Source organism: Anopheles coustani, chromosome 2 (assembly GCF_943734705.1).
Source record: "Anopheles coustani chromosome 2, idAnoCousDA_361_x.2, whole genome shotgun sequence".
In the NCBI taxonomy this organism is placed as follows: Eukaryota; Metazoa; Arthropoda; class Insecta; order Diptera; family Culicidae; genus Anopheles; species Anopheles coustani.
This window is the reverse complement of record NC_071289.1, coordinates 30,938,386-30,960,307: the sequence shown is the minus strand read 5'-3', so window position 1 is coordinate 30,960,307 and position 21,922 is coordinate 30,938,386. Positions and strand designations below refer to the sequence as shown.

General features: G+C 49.0%; 1 protein-coding gene across 1 annotated transcript in view; it reads left to right on the top strand.

Moving 5' to 3' along the window:
- The first annotated feature begins 1,915 nt into the window (after positions 1 to 1,915).
- Positions 1,916 to 21,922, top strand: part of LOC131263656 (frizzled-4) — a 38,164-nt gene continuing 18,157 nt past the window's right edge. The window contains exon 1 of the mRNA XM_058265888.1: positions 1,916 to 2,857. Within this exon, the coding sequence (XP_058121871.1) occupies positions 1,944 to 2,857 (914 nt within the window). The 5' untranslated portion in view covers positions 1,916 to 1,943. The remainder of the gene's footprint in view (positions 2,858 to 21,922) is intronic.

The window sequence follows — 21,922 nt, the reverse complement described above, 5'->3', positions numbered from 1 at the left end:
ACGCGGATCGCTCCCCATCGCGGGTGCGTAAATGGCGTACGTGAATGTCTGCAGTGTATTTAAAGCTCCCCACCCTGCTCACTCGCAGTCTACTGTGGCGGATATTTACTTATTGTTACTACATTATCCGTCTTCGCTAACGGCACACAATTCAACCGAGCGCCTGTTTTACCCCTCGAATGTTTACCGTATTTCACGAATTGAAGGACGCACTTCAATGCCAATAAATACCAGAAATGATTTCAAAACGGCCATCTAAATTTGATTTTAAAGAAATGCGCTTAGCTGAGCAATGTTCCATATAAATTACCTGAAATGACATGTTTTTTGAAAAACAACAATTCTACATCATTATACATTGTTATTGTTATGAGCGGAATGTTGTTTATCTCGGTTTGCTTCGATCCTCCTTTGCTCTCACCTGTGAGCGGTTGATATCTCACCTGTCTCAATAGTCTCAGGCCTCAAAACCGAGTCGAGCATATCTCAGCTCACCGCCCAGCATCCAGTTGGTTCGAAGTCCAATCAGATGGTTAGGGTTATTCCTTGCACGATCGTTGGTTTGTTGTTTTCTTAATCCGATGAGGAAAATCTTAACCCATCCTCTAGCTGCATATTTTGCGATGATAGTTTTCACACACCAAAAAATACGGTTGGTAAAATAAAATATCCATCCATTCGTGCGGGTTTCGGAGCCGCACAGCAGCGTGCAAAAATAAACACCGTTCGGTTGCGCGGTACACATATGTGTTGTGTATTTTTCCACCCCTAAAATCCACCTACGCACCACCGTTTCTTCAACCGACGTACCAGATGGAAGGGTGGCCAGAAAATGGGCCAGTGTTGAGTGATGATTTATTTTTAATTATACTCATATACACACACACACACCCTCACCACGTTGGAGGATCGTTTCGGCATGATCGGCTGCCAGCGTTGTTCCCGTTGTAAAGATCGCCCAAACACACAGTGTGGTTAATATTTGTTCGCAGGTTTTTCCGGTGCCGATACATTGGGATTCGATTGAGATCTCAACCAGAGACCGACTGCTTCCGGATGGATTAACCGCCAAACAGGTGGCTCAAATCAAGCAAACGGTATACGAGCACCTCGCAGCATCCAACCACAACGAGTGAGATGAACCACATCGCAGTTGGGGTGAGATGAAAAAGTGAAACGTGAACGGAGCGCGTACGTGTGAGTGAGCAAGTGAGCCAGAGTGGTGGATGAGTGAGCCTCTACGCGATATAGCGAGAAGTACAGATAATCAGTGGAAAACACGCAGCAGAAGAGAAGAGTAAAATACCGGTTAAGAAATGCCGCTCGTCTTGTAAAATAACTCCACCGAGACGTGTTTCTGTGTGTTTGTGTGTGTAGGCTGGGAGTCGAAGAAAAAGTGGTAAGACGTGAAGAAGGGAACGGGAAGAAGAAACGGGAAAATAACCCTCGATCATCTTGCTACAAAACACAGGCCAAAGCAGAGAAGAGGCAAAACAACAACAGAAAAAAGGGGAAACCGCGGTCTCGTCGGAAGAAACGGAGGACCGAAGAAGGGCAAAGCATCGTTAAACGAGCCGCGAGAGCCTAACTAACGAGAAAAGCGAAATCATCAGCGATCGTGGTGGAAAAGTTTGACGCGATCCTCGGTCTTCAGGTTCGCGGTCTGTTATTTCTTGGGACGGAAAAGAACAGTGTAAGGAATAAAAATAACCGGGAACCTTCACCGGGAGCATGCAGTTCTTCGAATGAATTCTCCCGCCGCGGAAGCTGCTGTGTGGTTAGTGGTTTTCGGAAATGTAATCGGTGCTGCTCGACGCTGGATCGTCCTCGGAGGCAAGTTCCATCAAGCAACCCAGCTTCGGCGAAGTGAAGTGAAGTGAAGTGAAGTGAAGTGTGGAGAGCAACGTATTACCGAGTGTCGACAACTCCAAAGAAAATTCAAAATGACTAGGTGTGGGCTGCTAGCGTCAGCGCTGTTGGTGAACTACTTGCTGGTGGCTGGAAGCGCCCTGGTAGCCGGTACCAACTCCGATTTCTCTAGTCAACGTACCTGCGAGCCGATCCGGATCGAGCTGTGTCGCGGTATCGGTTACAATGAAACGTCCCTGCCGAACATCGTCGGCCACGAGCTGCAGTCGGATGCGAACTTCACGCTGCAAACGTTCTTCCCGCTGATCCAGTTCGGTTGCAGCAAGCAGCTGAAGTTTTTCCTGTGCGCCACCTACGTGCCCATGTGCACGCCGAAGGTCTCGATGCCGATCGGACCCTGCCGGAGCCTGTGCAACACGGTGAAGAACCGCTGCCATCCGATCCTGCAGGGGTTCGGCTTTCCGTGGCCATCGGCGCTGGACTGCAACCGTTTCCCGGAGGAGAACAACCACGAGCACATGTGCATGCAGGGTCCGGGCGAGCCCTCGGAGGGTGAGGTGATGGTGTCCGATCGGCCCTCCTGCCAGCGGCTGCAGAAGTCGAACCTGTACGTGCAGCTGAACCGGTCCGGACGCTGCGCCCCACTGTGCGATGCGGACATCCTGTTCGAGCAGAACGAGAAACACTTTGCCGAGGTGTGGCTCACGTCCTGGAGCGTGGCCGCCCTCGGCACGGCGATCGTGGCCACCCTCTGCCTGATTCTCTCGACCAAGCGCTGGGACAAAAGCCTGATGCCGCTCGTCATCAGTCACTGCTTGGTGACGGTGGGGTGGGCCGTCCGGTGGCTTGCCGGACGCAACGCAACGGCCTGTGGCTACGATCCGCAACTTCCTGGCGTTGCGCTTCTGCTAACCGACGGCCTGTCGACCGCCCCGTGCGCGGCCACCTTCCTGCTGCGGTATTACTTCGGCCTGTCGGCAGCTGTTTGGTAAGTGGACAAACACACACTCACAATTAGGACGCTATTAAGTTTTGCTTTCGGGCGATTTCAGGTCAATTAGTTGCCAGCACTCTGACAGTTGCCACGTTTGGCTAACCAGACACCGCGAGGCGTTACCCCGCCGGCGAGAGATTGCGTTGTACCATCCTCATTCGGGAGGTGTTTCTGGGAGACCTGATTACGCCTTTCGGCTGAAGGAAAATTACTCTCGCATGACTTCTGTTGTTACCGGCAGACTTCATTCCTTGCGGGCGGACAAAGTACTCATTTGAAAGTTTGAACTTCCATGTCCACCAGGTTTTCTTGGCCTCCAACTTATTGAAAACCCCCGAATTCCTGGAAGGTATCCCTCGGGCCTTTTGCACATCATTATGGCAAACCCATTCAAACCTGATCCTGCGTCAGCGGGACAGAACTCCAACTGTGTGCTCTCCAATATCGCAGTCACCAGTTTCAAACTGCATAAAGACGTCCTCTGACGTGCTAGCTTCTGGGTTTTGTAGCTACCTGCCTATATTTTATGGACGGGACGGTCGTATATCAACCATACCCGTTGATGGGTTGAAAGGAATACCTTAAACTTTTATGGCTCTCGTACGTTGCACGACTTTGGCTTCTGGGTTTCACTTCCCTACGAGCTACTGGCAGGATGTCAGTTATTGATTATCCCAATTAGTTTATGGGCACGTTCGTTCCTTCATTTCCGATATAGCTGGCGATCATACGCTTAAATACGCTATGGTTCTAATTACGCTTGTTTCCGACTTGATTGCTGATCTAATTTGATGTGTACGTTGATTACCCAAAAATGTTATATCCTCTCCTAGATAAACAAACAGTATAATCTGACTGATTAATACCAACCTCAGCGAGACTTCCGATCCCTAGATTGAGCAAGGAGAGATCATCCACCAGGGCTGGATGATTCACAGCCCAATTACCCACGCAATCAATCCCCGGATGGTTGTTGGCGATACTCGCACCTCATCATACGCTAAGCACATCCGCACCGTTGTGATTGCCGTTGGTGGGCCGTTTTAACCGCTCATCTCCATGCTCAATTACATTGTTATGTGCGCGGAGGTAGTCGAGTAAAAATTGAACCGATTTGCCGAACGACTGTGGTGTGCCGTATGAATGAAGATGGCTCCCGCCGGGTTCGACGGGTGGAAGTGAAGCGAACGCAGTTAGCGTTGAAACCGTGTGAGAAATAGGCCTCATTAGGGGCCAAATTTAGGCGTCTGATTATGCGCACCACTAATGGCTTCGGCTGCGGGAACTTTTCCGGTGGTTTCCGTTTGCGTAGGCTTTCCCGAATGGCTAAGCCGAGATCCCTGCAGTTCCTCCTCCAAATCCAAACACCGGTCACATCCTTCTCGCGCGGAATCAGTTCTTGAAGCAATTTGTTGTACAAACAAATACACCACCCTTGGGAAACGGCCTACAGCCGGTTAGGACCTTCCGACCATCGAAACGGGGGTCGGCGTGAGGGAACGGGGAATAATTGTAGACTTCCCCCTATAAACAAGATCCCTCCGATCGATGCTGAACTCTCCCGTAATGGGGCCCCATTGGATTGGACCGAAGCCGATGCGTACGCGATCGTGATCCGCAATCTCTCGTGCCGTGAGCCGGAGCGTAATTGATAGACCCCCGGAGCCTCATTAGGCAGCGTCGGTGCAAAAGCCTGCGCCCCCTTTGGCATGTCGTGCGGGACTAGTTCTTCGGGGGAGGTAGCGGGGCGAAGGCGGGGTGTACGATGATGGTCCATTAATCGAGCTTTCTAACAAGCTTGAGGATCGCGGCGCTTTTCGGTGTTCTTCCTCATGAGGTTGTGGCGGCCCCTGCTCGATGACGGTGGCCTCTCTGAAGAGGTCCGGTCTGAGCGTGTGTGTGTGTGTGTGCGTATGGGTATGTTATTCTGATTCAGTCGTTTGATGCGGAATGGTTCGGTGAAGAAACATACGATAATCATCTGCTCATCAAGGCGCTTGAAGAAGGCTCTTCCCGAGTTCTTTGGTGTTTCTTCTTTCAAAAACCGACCGCGTCCATTCCTTCGTTCCCTTCGGAGTTTCGAGGACGTTGAGGAGCGATCGCCTCACGTTCCCCGGCCTTTGGGGTTCCCTCAAGCTCGATGGGCTCGCGAAGGGAATACTAATATTCGAACACACATCACGCCGCCCGACCTCGGACGGTTCAATCAGATTCCGATGGAAAGCGCCAAGAAGAAAAAGGGTGAAGGTAGAAGAACAAATCAAAACCGATCGAAAACAACACCGAACAACGCCGCGGTTGCCGATCGAGTACGTGACATGATTGTCTTTCGAAACCCATCCCGGTACGGATGGATGTGACGGGGTTTGTCAAACAGTTTGTGCCGGTATGTTCTTATTCCCGAAGCCCGATCGAAGTGAACATAATCGAACCAGAAAGCTTGAGCTTCCTCGCTTGGGAAAAAGGGCGAAAGCCGCGCGAAAACGAATGAAATTTGGTATTCTCCATGGCGGAGCGCTAAAACAAGTTTCGCTTTCGGTTTAACAAGTAGTTCCACAACAGATGGCAGAAAACGATGCCCGCCGAGTCTGGCTGTGCGAAATAAAACATCGTCGAACGATGGCACTTGTCCAGCGGGCGTGGATAAAAATTCCATTTCCCAACTTAGAGAAAGGTTTCGCTAACGTTCGCTAACGAAAAATACGGGTTGGAGGTTGATTTTATTACTCCCGGTCGTTAAACGATTCACGGCGATCCGCGATCCGTCTCGTTTTTTTTACCGCCCCAAGCCAAGCTTATTAATTATTACCGCACACAAATGGCCGCATAAATGGCAACATCATTTAGTAGCGGGAAGGTTTTCATCCTTTCATCAGCACCCACGGGGTCGTCGGGGTTGGGGTTTACGAAAGGATGTTTAATTTTTTCTCCTGCTTTTGAAACCGTTCCTTTCTAACGAGGAAGAATTTTGATTTTCACTCGCCGAGCCGAGACGCGTTACAACGGGGCGGGCAATTAATGGAAGAAAACAAGAAATAGTATCACCACACGGAGAAAAGAACGCGCGCGGGGCGAACGATGTCGATAAATTATGTTAATTTACGTCGATCCTCGTCGGCCGCCGGTGTCCATCCGGCAACTTGTGAATATTTACATACTTCATTCGGGAGGAGACACCGGATCGCGGCCGCGTCTCAAGTTCCAGAAGTTCATCCGAACAGCGCCGGAAGAACGAGGGTGCCAGCCATCATCAGCGTCCGCCGTCGTCGTTCTTTCTGCTCTTCCTACCTTCCCCAGTTTGGCTTCTTTGGTTTTGGACACGGTTTGACATTCCCGGCCGAGCAGCGGACCCCACCGGAACGGGATCGTAAATCACGACGTGAGGAAAATTGTATGTCACCACTTTTACGATCATTAGTTATTCGTTCACCTTTGGCAAACTCTCGTTGCCGGTTGTCGATCGGTTGGATCGACGGACGGATTGGAAGGTTGGTGGTGGTGGTGATGCGGGGGACGATAAACGTATACCTTATCCCAGCGGATCACCGGCGGATGATCGCCTTGACGGGCGGGACGATGATCATCCGCCTTCGGAGCATGCGATCGTGCGGGTTTCGGGTTTCATCAATTTCGAAAAATCAAAGTCCCATAAAACGCGTTAAAAAGTGTCATCAAAACCTCCACCAACGATCGTCGAGCCTTTCTTTCGCTTCTCTCCCCCCCCCCCCCCCCCCCCCCCTTTCCTCCCTTTGGTTTTACGGTGGATTTTGTTGCGGAAGGTTGAGGCTCGCGGCTCGAGAATGTTGATGTTGGCGGAATGGCTTGGCGTTCGAATATCTCTTTTTCCTTTTTCTCCTGCGTGAGGCATGTTGTCTTTCTCTCCCCCCCTCTTTTTGCAGTGAACCCCGGGCGGATCTAGGTTGTAAAAGAAATAATTTATGTGATAGATTTACGAACCTGTCGAGGCGAACGGCTCGCATTCGCGTGTTGCGAATGCCGGGTTTCGCTTGTGCTGGTGTTTTTGAAATAATTTTCCATTTCGTTAACCGATTCTCGAGTGATTGTGCCTTTCAAATGATCCTGGCCGGTGATCGTGGTGTGGTTTCGCACATTAACAGCTTAACTACCGCCATTTATCTCGAACCCGCGCCGAAGCTTGTCTGGCACAACATGCTGGGGCCGGGGGTAATGTCTGCTCGTTACCATTAATGTTGTCACATATTACCCAAGGGATCCGTTTTTGGGCATTTCCGCTCCGGAAAGGGGGCCGAAGGAAATGCAACGAAAAGATTGACGAGGGAGAGATTTTATAGTGTCTGTTGCCTAAAGATTCGTTCGCTATCGTATGCTCGTTTATGACTAGGAATGATATTCTAGTTTCTTCGTTTATTTTTGAGGACTTCTGTATTTTGGAAAAGGAAAAGTTCAAGATGTTTTCACTTTGAATCAATTTACAAGCAGTTTTCCATTTTGCTTTTGCTGCCAACGGTTTAAAATTCGTTACACAAACGATGCTGGTGTATTAAATTACAGACTTCTGGCACGGGATGTTGGTTTTCCAAACTCTCCCGAGGATGTTTCAGGAAGTGGCTCCAAATTGCCGCTTGCGTCCCACAAAAAAAAGCATCTGCCCACTAACGACACACACATTTGGGCCATTCGACATTCGACTCGGTGTTTAGCGAACGCAATTAAATACACACACACACAACACGTCCCTGTTCCGGAGGATGCTCGGGGACAAACATGTGCGTTGAAGAATTTCATTAGTCGCATGTTTCCCGTCCTTTTCGCATGGTTTCTCCTCCTCTCCAGCGCAACGTTAGAACGTTCGTTCCGTTCGAGGGCTTTTTTTGTTTTCCACAAATATCTCTCATGCTGTGTGTTGTTGGGTTATTTTGTCTCTTCCCGTGGCCGTCGTCTTGATTTTAAATTATTTCTTCCTTCGCTGCTAAAACAGGCCGGATCGTTGAGAGGGCCCGCAAAAGGAGACCGCCTTTGCCCCCCTGCAGGGTCCCTCGGTTGATGAGGATGGAAATTAGAATAAATAAAGTATAATTTGTTTATAGTCTTTTTTTCCGTCCGTTGTTCTGGGTCCGTTTTGGGAAGAAATTTGATATTTTTTTCTTTAATGCGCCAACCTTCACTCTCGTCGGCACCGTCGTTGTACTGTGTGTTTTCCGCTTTCCGCACTGTCCTTCGGATGGGTTCGAATTTTCCAAACCCCGAATGGCGCGCCGCCGGTGAAGTGTGATATTCAGTGTCTCGCCGGTCCCAAGTACGGGCTGATTTGTCTTCTGTTTTGATGTTTTCATATGTATGTATAATTTTTTCCCGCTCGCTCCTCGGTTGTGGATATTATGCTCTCCAAAGGGATGGGGAGGCCTTCTGGCTTTGAAACCGGATGCCGTTCCGGGTCTCGCGCGGGCTCCGCTTGCATAAATAATCATCACCGAAGACAACGGCTCGCCCGGGAGGAGTTTAAATTAACTTAAATGAAGTGAGAATTTTGATTGCTGATAGGCGGCGCATGCGCATATGCGAGACTTCCCCCGTGGAACCCGTGCTGGGTGCTTAATGTGACCGATCGTTTGTTCTCCATATGAGCCGCTCCAAATCCTATCTTTCCATCAAATGGTACATTTTAATTTCTCCCGCCAGCGTGGAACGGCATGAAATGCGAATGCGTGGTGGACATTGCAAATGCAGTTTTATTATTTTATCTTTCCAAATTAATCAGGAATGACTGGTGGGAGTGTTGGATCATGCCGACCAAATGGAATGTGAAGTGCTCTGAACCGAACCGAAAAAGGATTCCATTAAATCCATTTTTGTCGAGGGTCAGTTTTCATATCCAACGGTTTTTTTAAAATAATTGTTCCCGTGTGAGCCACTTTTCTAAAATGCTTCCTTCCTTCTTGGTCGTTCTGGCAATTTATTAGCATTTGTAGACAGTTCCTTCCATGGTAGACTAATGGTTGTGGCGGTAAACTTTTCTCCCGCGTAAAGGGACCAACCTCGGCTGGATTGTGGTCTCTTCGCGCAACGAGTTGAAACTGTACATAGGTTCAATTATGCTTAAAATACTCCACGCCAACAAGTCGAGAGATTGTTCGAGCACGGCGCAAATGAACAACGTTGCAAGCAAACACAGGATAATGGACGCTGTTGGTAATCGAGAGGAAAAGCCATGCCGACCAATCTCGAAAAACGGGGGCGCGTTGGAACATCGTTTCGCGGGGTTTCTAATAGGAAAGCGACCTCGCGAGCGCTAGGTGAGCACTCTGCCTCTCGCGGTCCGCTAGAAATTGGAATCATTACGAAAACAACCACACCATAATTGCCAACTCGTTAAGATGATGACGAGAGCGGGGTTGAAACCATGCGAAAAGCCGGTGCCAGCCCGAAAACTTTACCTATCGTGCCACCACCATCATCGTCATGATCGTCATGAGCTTCTTCGCTCGCTCGTCAGCAATAGCACCACTTGTGTATGATGGATGGCGTGTAGTTGGCGAGGCGGCCAAACTAACTCCATGGAAACGAACCAGACGATGAAGAAAATCTCAACCAAACCCCACAGGAACGGATGGGGCTTTCGCGGGAGGCGGTGTTTGAATGGGGAAAAATGAGGCGCCGACAGCCCGACTTCTGCCACTCCGTGCCAAACCGAGCGTCTTGCAAGCAAGCCGAGAAAAGCCAATCAATCGCTTTCACTCATCGAGGGCCAGAAGTCAGCCGGGTTTTTCTTTTCGGGAAACCATCGGCATCGGTGGTGCGCTCGGTACTCTTGGGGCTTGGGATTGCGCAGAATGGACGCACGACATCAAATAGAGTAATGGATCATGTTTACAGTGCGTGACCACTACCGAAACGAGCCACGCAGTTTATGTAACTTTTGGATCTACCCCAAAATATCATTTATCTGTATGCTTTTAGATCTCATGAGTTTTGTGCTCGATTTGATCTTGGGTGACGGTTTATCATTTAGTCTGTTCCAAAGTAGATAATTAACTTGTTTATAAAAAAAAATTACCGGGCGGTTTTGCTTTTACTATCGGAAGAAGGCTCTTGTGGTCTATAAAGTCAGATGTCTTCACATCTAATGTTTTTACTTTATATTCTGGTACTGGATTCGATTGTTCTTGAAGAAATTAGTATAAAATAGAGCCATTAGAGGTAGTTTGTTTCTGGACCTCTGCGAAAAAAGAGGAGGCTTTATATAATTACCAACCAAATTTTCTAGAAAAAAAAAAATCACGTTTTAAATTGTTTGATATGCAAGATTCGATTCTCAATGATTTAATTTCATTATCATACCTTTTGTTCAATACGAGAGATCGACAGGATTAGATAATGCAAGCGAATACGAATTTGTATAAAATTCTGCTGTTTAGTGCTTTGGTGTATTTGGTAGCTGAAATAAGGAGCAATAACTATTCTAATTACTTTATTTCCTCACTCGGCATAAATTATTGATTTCTATTTAATGCTACTGTAGATCAAATTCGACCGTTACTGTACCTTTCAGGAACAATGACTAAAACTAACTGACCCGGGTGTCTGTGATTGTGTGCTGGGTCCACTTTCTGTCTTTGATCCGATGAGCCGTCTTCGAGTGCTCGATCATTATCGGCTTTCCGCGTAACACGATGCTGCATGCGGCCAGCATAATCATTGCGATCATAATTAGATAGCGGTAGTGGTGGATTTTTTTTCGCCCCCCCCCTCTCTCTCTCTCTCTCCCACTCTCCTCTACTGACCTTCGGTGTCCGGTTCGGGATGAGGCGCGGTGTAGATCGTGCACTCACTGACAACATTTGTTTAATATACTCGCACACGTCGTTGCTCGGAGGGCACCGGGTTTCAGTCGGGAAGATTTCTCGACACTTTTACCAACGCCATGGAAGCTGAGGAGTTTGTAATATGTTTGTTTGTTCCTGTGTGCCGTTGGGAAAATCTTTGCTGGGAGACACGCCGCTCCAGCGATCCGGGGGTTGTGGCGGAAGCTGCCCGTGAAAAGCCTTCCCTTATTTACCTCATTTTCCTCCACCATGTGCACACTCTTACACCCGGTCTCTGTTTCACTTGTATTTTCTTACTCTTTCCTTGTCCACCTCGTCCGTTGGAAGTCTGCATATTATTGTTTGTTGAGGCTGGCCAGAGAGGCTGTACCGTGGCCCCGGCGTTGCTCATGCTAACAGCTTCGGAAGCGGTTGTTTGTGCCGCGGTTATTTGGAGTTCGTTTCACCTTTTGCTTGCAGTTGACGGAACCGTTGGCCGGCCAACCTCTCGCCCCTTGTCGGCTTATTGACATAGATGTACAATTCGATTTCTGTACAAACAAGGCGATGGCCGGTCGCCACCACTCGGTGTACTCCATTTCTTGGGCCGCGGTTGTGCCCAGAAAGGGGCGTTGGTATGTACCTCGTTCCTGCTCGTTATGTGACCTGGCCTGATTGCTGGCCAGAAAAGGGCTGACCAGGACCGACCGAGTGCTACCGGAGTTCGAGGGCCTACCAACGCGTACCGGATGCGTTCGCTGCTGCTGATCAATATTTGAGTAATTGGGCAAATATGTACCTTACCCGGTTTAGGACCCACCATTAAGTGCGGTGTCCATGTTCCCACCGCATGGCCAAAACGAAATCCACTTTCTTCTCCAAACAGCAGTGGAGACCAGTTCCTAACCTCCTCTATATCCGGGTGCTCTCCCAAAGGTGAAACGTGTAGGTATTCCATTTAGTTTGTTCATTTCGGGCAGTTGACCGTGTTTAAAAGATGCTGGGGACACACCTCGAAGTCGGATATATATTATTTTTCCTACTCCGAACAGAAATGTTTGCGAAGAATAAATAGTGTCCGGGAAGGTGGAAGAAAGCAGTTACGCAAACCTATCCGTGCACGCAAGCGTAACGGGGTGCTGGTAAAACATATTAAATAAGGTGTCGGAGACCACGGCTGCAATTGTTTAGGTAACAAGTTTTTACAACCGATCGTGTACAACCTAATCGTTGCTTGTTCAATGCAGGAGGGACTAAGATATAAGAGGTAGAACTTGGTAGGGTGCGGTAGTAGGTGAAGTGCGTGTGTTTTTTAAAGCATTAGAGGTCGATCAAAGGACCGCCACCGTATGATCCGCTCGCGCTGAACATTTACCACACCACAATTTCAATCATTTTGTTGCTCCAACGATCATAAAACACCGTCCACCAAAAGGTTCGCGTACGCAGCCGCTACGGGGGGACTTCAATTGCGGGCGCAATAAATGGTGGTTCCAGCTCATAGCGAGCGCCAGGGAACCGTTACCCCGGGGCTCGTTTCCTTGCGCCGGTCGCTATTTTTAATCACCAATCACCGGGCGCTCCCATGCTCAGGTTTCGCGGTTTTGAATGTTTTTGAAGAACATAAAAAAAAACCACGTGGAAGAGCAAGTTGGGACGTCTTTCGATAGGTAGCAGTGCCATCGGTCATGCTACACCGATAAGCATCTAACAGACGATCGCTAATTGCACACGCGGGACGGCAACTAACTACCGGCTACCGAATGGGGACACTCGTCGCGAGTCCCTCAAACGCGTCACCTCGTACAGGAGACAGCCGCGCCCTCGGGTGTGTGCTGGAGGTGAAGTGGAAGAAATAACCGAGCACCGGCACGATAACCGGCTCCCTGGTCGGGAACATGCCGCTGAAAGGCGCGAGACGATGATGATTGCCTTGATCGACAACACCGGTCCAGTCCGTTGCTGTTTGGGAGCGCAAAAACTTGCACCTCGTCTACACGACGCTACTCCTTGAAGTTCTCGGGAGGGGATGGAGGTGGGGATGGGGGCACAGGAAGGCCAAGTTTACCAGTCACCGAACCCACGAGCGCACCAAGAGTTTGACGGATGACTCTCGTTATGCATGAGCGAACGCAAAAATCCCCCATCGGGTTCCCTCGGTTCCATAAACTGGCTGGAAATAATGTGCTAAGGTTGTAAATTTCCCGCACAGAGGAGGATGCTGGGGCCTGCTGTGCGGGGGGGGGAACTCCAGTGGAACAGTCGTGGTGAAAGATACGACCCTAGGTGTTACGGCTGCCGATCGGATGGACAAGATTTACTACCATACGCTTCGTTACTGCGTATTACCTGGCTTCCTACGGTGTTTCGTTTCGCTGGCTCGAACTCTCGGACTACTTCTCTCGGGTACTCGCCGGCGTCAGGAGTTGCGGCAAGATCATATTACTCTCACGGAGCACGGTCCCTTCGACAGTCCTACAGGCCGCACTTTGGTCTCCGGCACACACCTTCGATTGGATGGATTTGCGGTTTTACAAGTTTCTTTCCCCCATCTCGTACTTCATACTCTTCAATTGTGCTCTTCTTGTTCCCTTTTGGGACCGTATTCTTCTGGTTGCAGGCTTTATATAGAGTTTCAGAGACTTGCAACTTGAACGCCAGCAAGCGGCAGTTCTTTTTTACCCTCCCTCCCCAAGCAGACCTTGTCCCCGATCGGCGAGCTGCGGACGTACAGACTTGTTAACGTGTAAAAATTTACCGATCCTCTCAGTGTCTTTCCCCTGCTTTCGTTGTCTACCTTAACTCCTGAGGACTCCGGAATACCGTTGGGGACACGTTGGCACCCTCCGTATTGGTGGAGGAGATGAACAAATTTGTCAGGTACCGTTTCGCCTGCATTGGGTTGGGTGTTGAGTGTTGAGGTTCCCTTCTCGTTTCAAGTCGAGGTAATGATAGGCCAAGGGCATACATCGCAAGTGACGGTGGGCTTCACCGTTGGGCTTTGCATTGTGGCTTCAGCTCGAAAACAGTTTGCCCAGTCTTATCGCGCCTCTAGGTGTTCTCGTGTGTCATTCCAACGGTGTTTTGGAGGCGAGTCCTAGGCTTCGCCGTATTTGGTTCGTGTTCTAATTTGTAGTAATCCTTTTAAATAACACATGGCCAACGGACTGACGGTTCCATTGGAGTTTTCCTTTGAGGAGTGTTATAAACCTTCACGTACCCTGTCACAAACCGACATCGGACAGCTTGAGGCGTGCCTGTGCCTTGCCATGGTTGACACCTTCGGTCGAAGAGTTCAGAAAGTGGCTTCCATTCCACGGGGCTTCCATGTCGGGAAGCCATTCCCATGTGTCGCCAGTGGAGTTACGGTTTTAAGTTCCGGCCATTACAAGGGGCTTCCGAAAAGACTCCGCGACTCCGAGCAACCGTGCTTAGGTGGAAAGGCTGCGGAAGAGAACTTTTCTTTTACCTTCTGTCGCCAGGTTGTTTACGGATTGACGAACCCAGCCGTGTCGCCTGGGTTTTGGAATGATTTGTCGGGATTAAGGGCAGAAGCCGGCACGGTTTGCCGAACCCGCCGACCAGTGCGGCGTTTAAACAAACAAGTGAACGATTTCAGCGACCTCGCAACCGGGACGGCGTTCCTTTAAACTTCAAATGGAACTCATCCCAATGTCCCTAATCCATCATGGCTAATTATAACACTTGACAGGTGGAAGCGGTCTCGGAGAGAGGACACTGAAAGTGGAAGGATCAAAGAAAAGGAAAAAGGAGTCATCAACAATGCTTTACCATTTTTCGGAAGGTTGAAAGCAAAACCATCCGTAAGCCCGCTCTTTGGGATACTCCGAAAGCCTTGAGCCCGGCTAAGGACATCGGGAGCGGCTTTCGAAGGCAAATTTCCGACTCCTTCCTTCTATCCTTGCACGCTTGCACATTTGTTTTCACCGCCTTGTGCAAACAATGCACACGCCAAGTGTCATAAGATGGGATGAGAGTTTTTCGTGGAAGGGAAAACAAATAGCATGCGGGCGTTTTTGGCGGGCGGTTTGACTTTGGGTTTTTTTTTTCATTTTTCAACGCAAAATAAATAAAGAAACAAGTTTGCAAGCGAAACAATGAAGACAAGCGCACAACGCAAAGCATTAGAATGCGAAAAAAAATGGCTGCATAGGAAACGCATTTCTCTTCTTCGGGCATAACTTCGGCCAAAAAAGGATCTCCTTCCCAGGAAAGGAAGCAAACGAAAATGGATCGATCCCATTTGGGCAACGCAAGAAAAACAAAAAAAAAAAAAATAAAACCCATCCCGATCCCGGACAACGAAGAAAGGCGACGTGCGCACGCGTAAACGGAAAGATAAGATAAAATTTCGGTAAAGTTCGAAGGAAACCATTTTCGGCGCTCGGCGAAATCGCTTGCTCCTTGCCGCTCAAAAGGCGAAAACTCCGAAGACGGAAGGACGAGCAAGAAATTCCTACATGGACAGCAAATACCGATCCCGCCGACCGATTCCCCCGCTGTGGTTCTTTTTCCCTCCCCGGAAAAGAAAAAAGGGCCAATGGCTCGTATTGCACCAGCGGCTTCCTTCGAGGACTCCTGGGGCTCGAAATATATTTCCCTCCACTTAAGCGGGCGAGCGGAATGCTGAGGCCGACACACGGCAAAACGCGGCTAACGAGCCGAAGGAGAGGAAAACATAAATATCCAGACCGGACAACCCAAACATGGCCGCGCCATCGAACATCGTTGATGGTTGATGGTTGGCGGTGTTTTTTCGCTCTGGTGTTCGCCTCCCGTTTCCCAGTTCCTTTGCGTCTTGTCGGATGGGTTTTGTACGTTTCTTGCTCTTCCTTCACACACTCTCTCTCAGTCGTTCTTTGCCGGACGAGCTGTTATTGTTTCCCTTCCCTGCCCTTGTTAAGGTGAATCTAAGGGATCGAGAAACAGACAGTAACAATTAGACGACGTAGAGAGATCTCTAGGAGGGGGTTTTCGTTGGGAATTGTTTTCTGGAAAAGCAGGTCGCTGGGAAGATCGATGTTTTTGTTGCCGGTTTCCTTGAAGGTTCTTGTTACGGTATCTAGCTTTCGACATTTTTTCACAAGCCGGCTGACAGCACGGTAGCAGATGAAAAGAAAGGGAATTGATGTGACGGAACTCGGGCGGGTTTTGCGAAAACCTCCGAGATCCCTCGGAATTGACAAACCGTCTGGGGTGTCGGGGGTAGTGTGCAGAATCGCGCATACAACACACCCACCCGAGTTAAACAGTCGCCTTGTCTATATTCCACCCTGATGCATAAACAAACCATCAAATGGTGAATCTCGGCGCGGTCTAATAAATTGTCCAAATGTATCTCAAAGAACGGGGCACGTCTCTCGTTCCGATCGGACACAACCCCTAATGGACACAACCCGGAGGGTAGGGAAACAGTCGAGGAAACGATGCGTTGCAAATGAAATATAACGCTTATTTGCATATTTGATTGATCTTTCAACCCCAACCCCCTTGTCTTAGCCGAGCCGTCAATGCTCGAGATCTTCTTCTTCGAGAAGGAGCAGGACACCCCGAGGCGAACGGGAACTAATGCATTTTTAATGCATCGTTCGATTTATGGCCAGTGTGTGTGTGTGAATGTACAAACGGCGATTGTTGCATTAGAAATGGCCTTACTGGTCGTAAATCAATCAGCGATCGGTTGGAGTCTGGGTCCGCGCTTCACGACCATCGTTTGGCGTTTCGTCTATAGTTTGCCTTCGTTTTTCCTCTACATCTTGCTAGAAAATGAAACGACACGGCCATTTTTCACCGCGCACCAAATGGATTCCACGGTTGACCGTTGTTCGAGTGTCGACCATTTTCCACGGCTTTTGTATCACTGACGACGGGTGCCCTTTTTTTACCCAGTGTCTATCGGTTATTGAAATTGCTTTTTAATTTAACCACCTGGAAATAAATCAGCCGCACTTTTATTGCTTTATTCGTGGACAAAGTTTCTAGCGATGATACATTTACACACGAAAGTCTTCTCTTTTGCCTAATGAATCATTCAAGCTGTGTATCCTTTTTGCATACATTAATGCTAATTACCGTCAACGTTCAAAGAAAAAGATAATACATTCAATTGCACAACTTGGTTGATCTAAAGCTTTAAGGAGGATTATAATCCGACCTAACCGAGCGCTACTTTTCTGGAAACACTTTGAACCGGCAAGCAAACTTCTCCCTGGACGAATGTGACGGAATTATTCCGCGTCCAAACCACATGCCAGACTGGACATCAAATCCGACGTCAGGCCTCCGCAATCCGACGGCTAACTGACAAAAGCTCTAAATTATCCGCGTAACGATTTCTCTACCACCATTCTCAGGTGGAATGCAAATGGAAACGGCGGATCTCGTTGTGTCGGTCAGAAAATTGCATCCAATCCAACAGTTCGGGGCCTTGCAGCTGCGACTTCGTCCGTTGGTCAATAATCCGCTTCAGTTCCGTGCGATCGTGATGATTTCATTGGCAGTGAAGGATGTTTTCTTCTTTGCTTTTGGAGTACGTGGATTGGTATCAGCAAACTCCACGGTTCGGTATCTGTTTTGATTTCTTCAATATTCCCTTTCGACGCTCGTTCCTCCTTACCGGGTAGAATTCTTGAAAGGTGTGAAAGGGCACGAGCGAGGAATTGAACTGGAGTGGTTAACCAAAAGAAATAAATAAACGAGAAGAAAGTGCATGAAGATCATATAGTGATAAAGAAACAGATCTCAGCGATTTTGCTGAAGAAAAGCAACGACATTGGTCCAGGTGGAAATAGTCCCGGACAGTTGTTGGTTTTAACACTTTCGAAAAGATGTGTCAGAAAGCGTTCCTGGGCTTGTGTTCGTGGTTGTTTTTAGATATTCGTTTTTATTTTGCTCGTCTCTGTTTCTTGTAGTAAGTATCTCCCCCCCCCCCCCTCCCTTTATTCCCTTTTGATCGAAGATTCCCCGTATCGTACGCGGTTCTTACCAGTTGAGTCTTCCACTTTCGGTTTATTTTATTCGCGGCTTGGCGTGTAATCTTTATGGGCGAGATTTCGAAGCGCTTTTCGCCAACACCTTCCCTGTGTTTTGAAACTGCGCAAGGTGAGCCCAGCCAGAGTAGAAGAAAATGAGGCAAAGAAGCAAAATACATGTACTGGTTGTTGTCTTCCCCAAACCTTAAGTCTTCGCTGAAAGGACGCGCAAGGAAGGTCCGGAGAGCAAATGGAGTGTAGAAATTTCCTCGGGTGTCAGATTGGATTTCAGACACGCTAAGCAGCTCGCCTTGGAATTTAATCCGAAGGGTGCAGGAGAACGCAAGGGGGCACACGGAGTCATCGTGTAAAAGTGTGGTTAAGGTTTGGTCCCTCACGAGCACGAGCTCTTGGGCCGTCGACTTGGGCGGTGGAAACGCTTGCCTGGAGGAACGAGGGGGACGGCGAAGGGCAGGACAAAATGTCGAAAGGCTTGTTGAGAATAATTACATTCCAGTTCCGACGGCAGCAGCAGCAGCAGCATCATCGGTTCTTGCTTTTTTCCGCATCGACTTTTCTTCTTCCTCTGCGCCGCAAGATGGCCGGCGCACGGCATCCATTATTATTCTGGAACGAACAACAGACATCAACAGGTAACGCCCATCGCTCCGTATCCAGCGAGATGCTGCTACGTTGCTGATGCTCCAGTGCCGGTAACGAGGCCGCCTTCGAGCCCAACTCCCGGCCCAAGTCACGATCCGTCCGGCGAGAACCGTCTTCAGCGCACCGGTTGGCCTGTTTTTGTTGCCATCTTTGTGGCCTTTTCTTCCCGATCGATCGGAGGGAGGGGGATTGACGGGATCTGATGGTGGAGAAGGTGGCGGTTACCTTTTTATAGGAAAATTATTCCTTCGCGTATATGATAATTTCGAGCTCGTTCGTTTGGTGCGTTCGGTTTGCACAGCGGGAAACCCTCCGACTCCATTGTTGGAGTTCGAGTCCGAGGTTGAGCTCGTGGGTCGAGAGCGTGCTGTTTACGATTTACATCCCCGATCGAACTCTCCGCAATCGTATTGCCGGGGCAGATCAACACTTGAACCCATTTCAATCGGGCGTGAAAGCGCTTCGCTGGAAAGTGTCCATTTTGGGGACTGTGAGCCTACGGCAAAGGAGTTCCCCGCAGCGTTTGAACGACGCTAACGATCGTCCCGCGGTTCCTATTTTACTTTTTATTGACCCTTTTCGCTGTTCAAAGTTGCACGTGGCTACAAGTGGGAAGAGTAGTTTTCTTGGCAAAAGTTTGACATTATAAACCATCGAAAGGCAACACTAACCACAGCTCGTTCTCGGAACGCCTTTGTGATCGCCGTCGTCGTCGTCAACCCCCGGCCGGGGATAAGATCAGCACAGCGAAACGGAATATTTTGACAGCTTTTCACCGTTCGAGTGGGGAGTTCTCGAGGAGTCTTCGAGGCACTCCGAAAATGACAGCAATAATTTCCATCCTACACAGACCGGGCCGAGTCTCTTCAGATGGCTCCCCGAATGTCTTGTTTTTCTCCTGTCCGCTGCCAGCTCCTTCAAAACCCTTCCCCAAGGAGAACCAAGAAGACCGTCGATAGAATCATCATAAAATGGTGCGGTTGATGGTGGATTAGCGATGGCCGCACGGTCTCCGTCACACACCGAAACGAGCCCCGAACGAGAGGAGGGGAATGTATTCAAAAACCAATTCGAAATCGATCGTTTCCGCATCCCCCGACCCCTGAGGAGTTGGTCGCCCTGACTCCCCTAACGCCAGAGGAAGAGAATAAGAAAACCCCGTGGTCGCTATAAATTGATCCACGATGGGGTCATAAATTTTAATTAATAAAAATAAATGCGGAATAAAATCTACAAAATAAAGCGATTAAGATTTTGAACGATTTGAAGTGGGCGTGAGGGGATGGTAGGAGCTAGGGGTCTAAAGCGTTTTTTGGGGCGATCCAACCAGCAGCTGGAGTTTTTCGTGCCCGCGAGCGAACCACCGGAAAGTCCACCTAACGTCTGATTGAATGTTGGGTTCCGATCGAGCGATAGAAATGGGTTGATACGTGGAGCTTCTTTTCGCTTCCTTTGGCCGACGCTCCAAAAAGCAGGAAAAAAGGAGAGGAAATCAATAAACATTTCAAATCCCCTTGGGCTGTAGTTTATTCCATATCTTTTTTCTGCTCGATAATAAAAAGTCCAACAGCGATGCCCGCGAGGGGACGAAACCAAGCCCGATCCAATTTAGAAAAACGTAACAAGCCTCAAGACACGCCAAGGTAACGCTCGATCCGCGAACGATCGAATGATGCACCGCTTGGCGCAGTCGATTGATTGGTTGTGAGAATAAATGACCGCACGTTCGTCTCTATCGATCTTTTTCCTCGCGGATCGTCGAGAGACCCTAATGATCGGTTCGCCGGCTTTCCACTCGGGTTTCCAGTTTTATTGCAGTCCGCTAGACGCGGGGCCTAGATAGGGTCGTAAAGTTTACGCATCTACTTAACACTACAGGGGCAGCGTTAAGATTTGCCAAAATCTTTGGCCGAGGTTTGCGGTCTGCCAAACGTGTCTCACTTTCCTGCCGTTAACGAGCACCCAATATCTGATCGGTTGGAGCTTTCTTCACGTTTTGCCGCTCTGCGAATCGATGGGAGGTGGCTGGAATTGAGAAATGGACACTCGTTCGGCGGGGGCCTGGAATGGCTAGTAAGGCGAATTTGGGTTGATTAAAATCCCGTTCAAACTAGTTTGACAGTTAGGCACTGCTGCTTTTATTGCCTTCCAGTGGAATGTATTCATTTTTAGGATATTACCTCCGAATGTTATCCAGCGGAGATACACGTGATCCTGATACCCCCCGTCCGAGCTCTACCGATGTTGACATCTTAAGCTGACAGCTGGGCGTCTGGTCGGTAGGCCGCTTTACCATTCTAATCCCGTTCCTATACGTGATCCAGAAAGCGCTCGAATAACAAATCTATCGGGCGTCAACAAAATCGTGCCAACGTTATCAAAACCCCGTCCGACGGGGGACTGGTGAGATTATGGTTTCATAGTGGCCTGGCATGGGCACTAATCTTGCTTATGAAATAACTTAATAATGGCCAGCGTAGCCATTCCAAAACTAAAGTCGCGATGGCGTGAAAATAAAATGGATCTGGTATAGAATTGCCGAGTCTTGGTGATCTGTTTTTCGATCGAGTCGAAACCGCTCAAACCGCGCTAGAGTCGTCAAAAAGAACTCGAGGAAGAACACTGCTCCATGGAGTTCGGAAGCCCGTCCAAGGCGTAAAACAACAGCAAAAATATGAACAAAACAAGTCGCCCGACACAAGACGCAGGCAAAAGGCAGAGCGTGTGTGCTGGGAGAATTTAATTTTCTACTTTATCAGCCAGCACAATTTGTCATCTTTGACAGCCGACCAACCGAGATATACGGCAATGGCTATTTTCGGCGTCTCGGGTCTCTGAAAACCGGCCTAACCACTACGACATTCGAGGGCATTGTAACATCAGCAACGGACGGGAGGGTAATAGGAGGTGGTATAGAAGTTGACCCCTCAGGCCGCATGTAACTCTGGCGAGATAGTGTCCGAAGGTGTTGGAGGTACAACTTTACAGGTCTTTTGAGTTTTCAACCTCAACAAGTGTCGCCTTTCTCTCTGTGACTGCGGCCGCAACTCTTGGAGCCAATCCATTGGAGTAGCCTGTTGGAAACCTCTTATGCAGCAAACTTCAACGGACGCAGTCTCGTCGATAATTCTTGTTCAAATGTGCCAAGTGGCTCCAGTGGTCTGCTGTGGTGAAGTGGCTTTGGGGCCCGTCATCGCGAGGCACTTCAAACCAATCAACCTCGTTGATAAATGATGTCTCGTCATCGAGGACCTCACCGAAAAAAAAATAACAAAACTCCTAAATGGTTGGGGTTTGCAACGAACAACCGGATATGCGAGCGAGGGGAGAAGCGGACACACGGTCACGAAACTAAACGGCTTGACCACGCGAGGAAGGTTAATTGACCCTCTCGTAGTTGTCCGTCGGTCCGGGATGAGCGCCTGAGGCACATTTCGAGTGGATGGAAATGGAAACACAAAATGTTGGACTCTAGGCCTCACGAACACATGAAAGTAAATCCAAAATATCTTGATCTTGCTCACACACGCCATTCGATACCGGGCTAGTTCTGACGGGCGTCTTCGACCGTTCTGCAGCTTCTTCTTAAGCTATCCTATGTTGGTGCTTATTTGTGCATA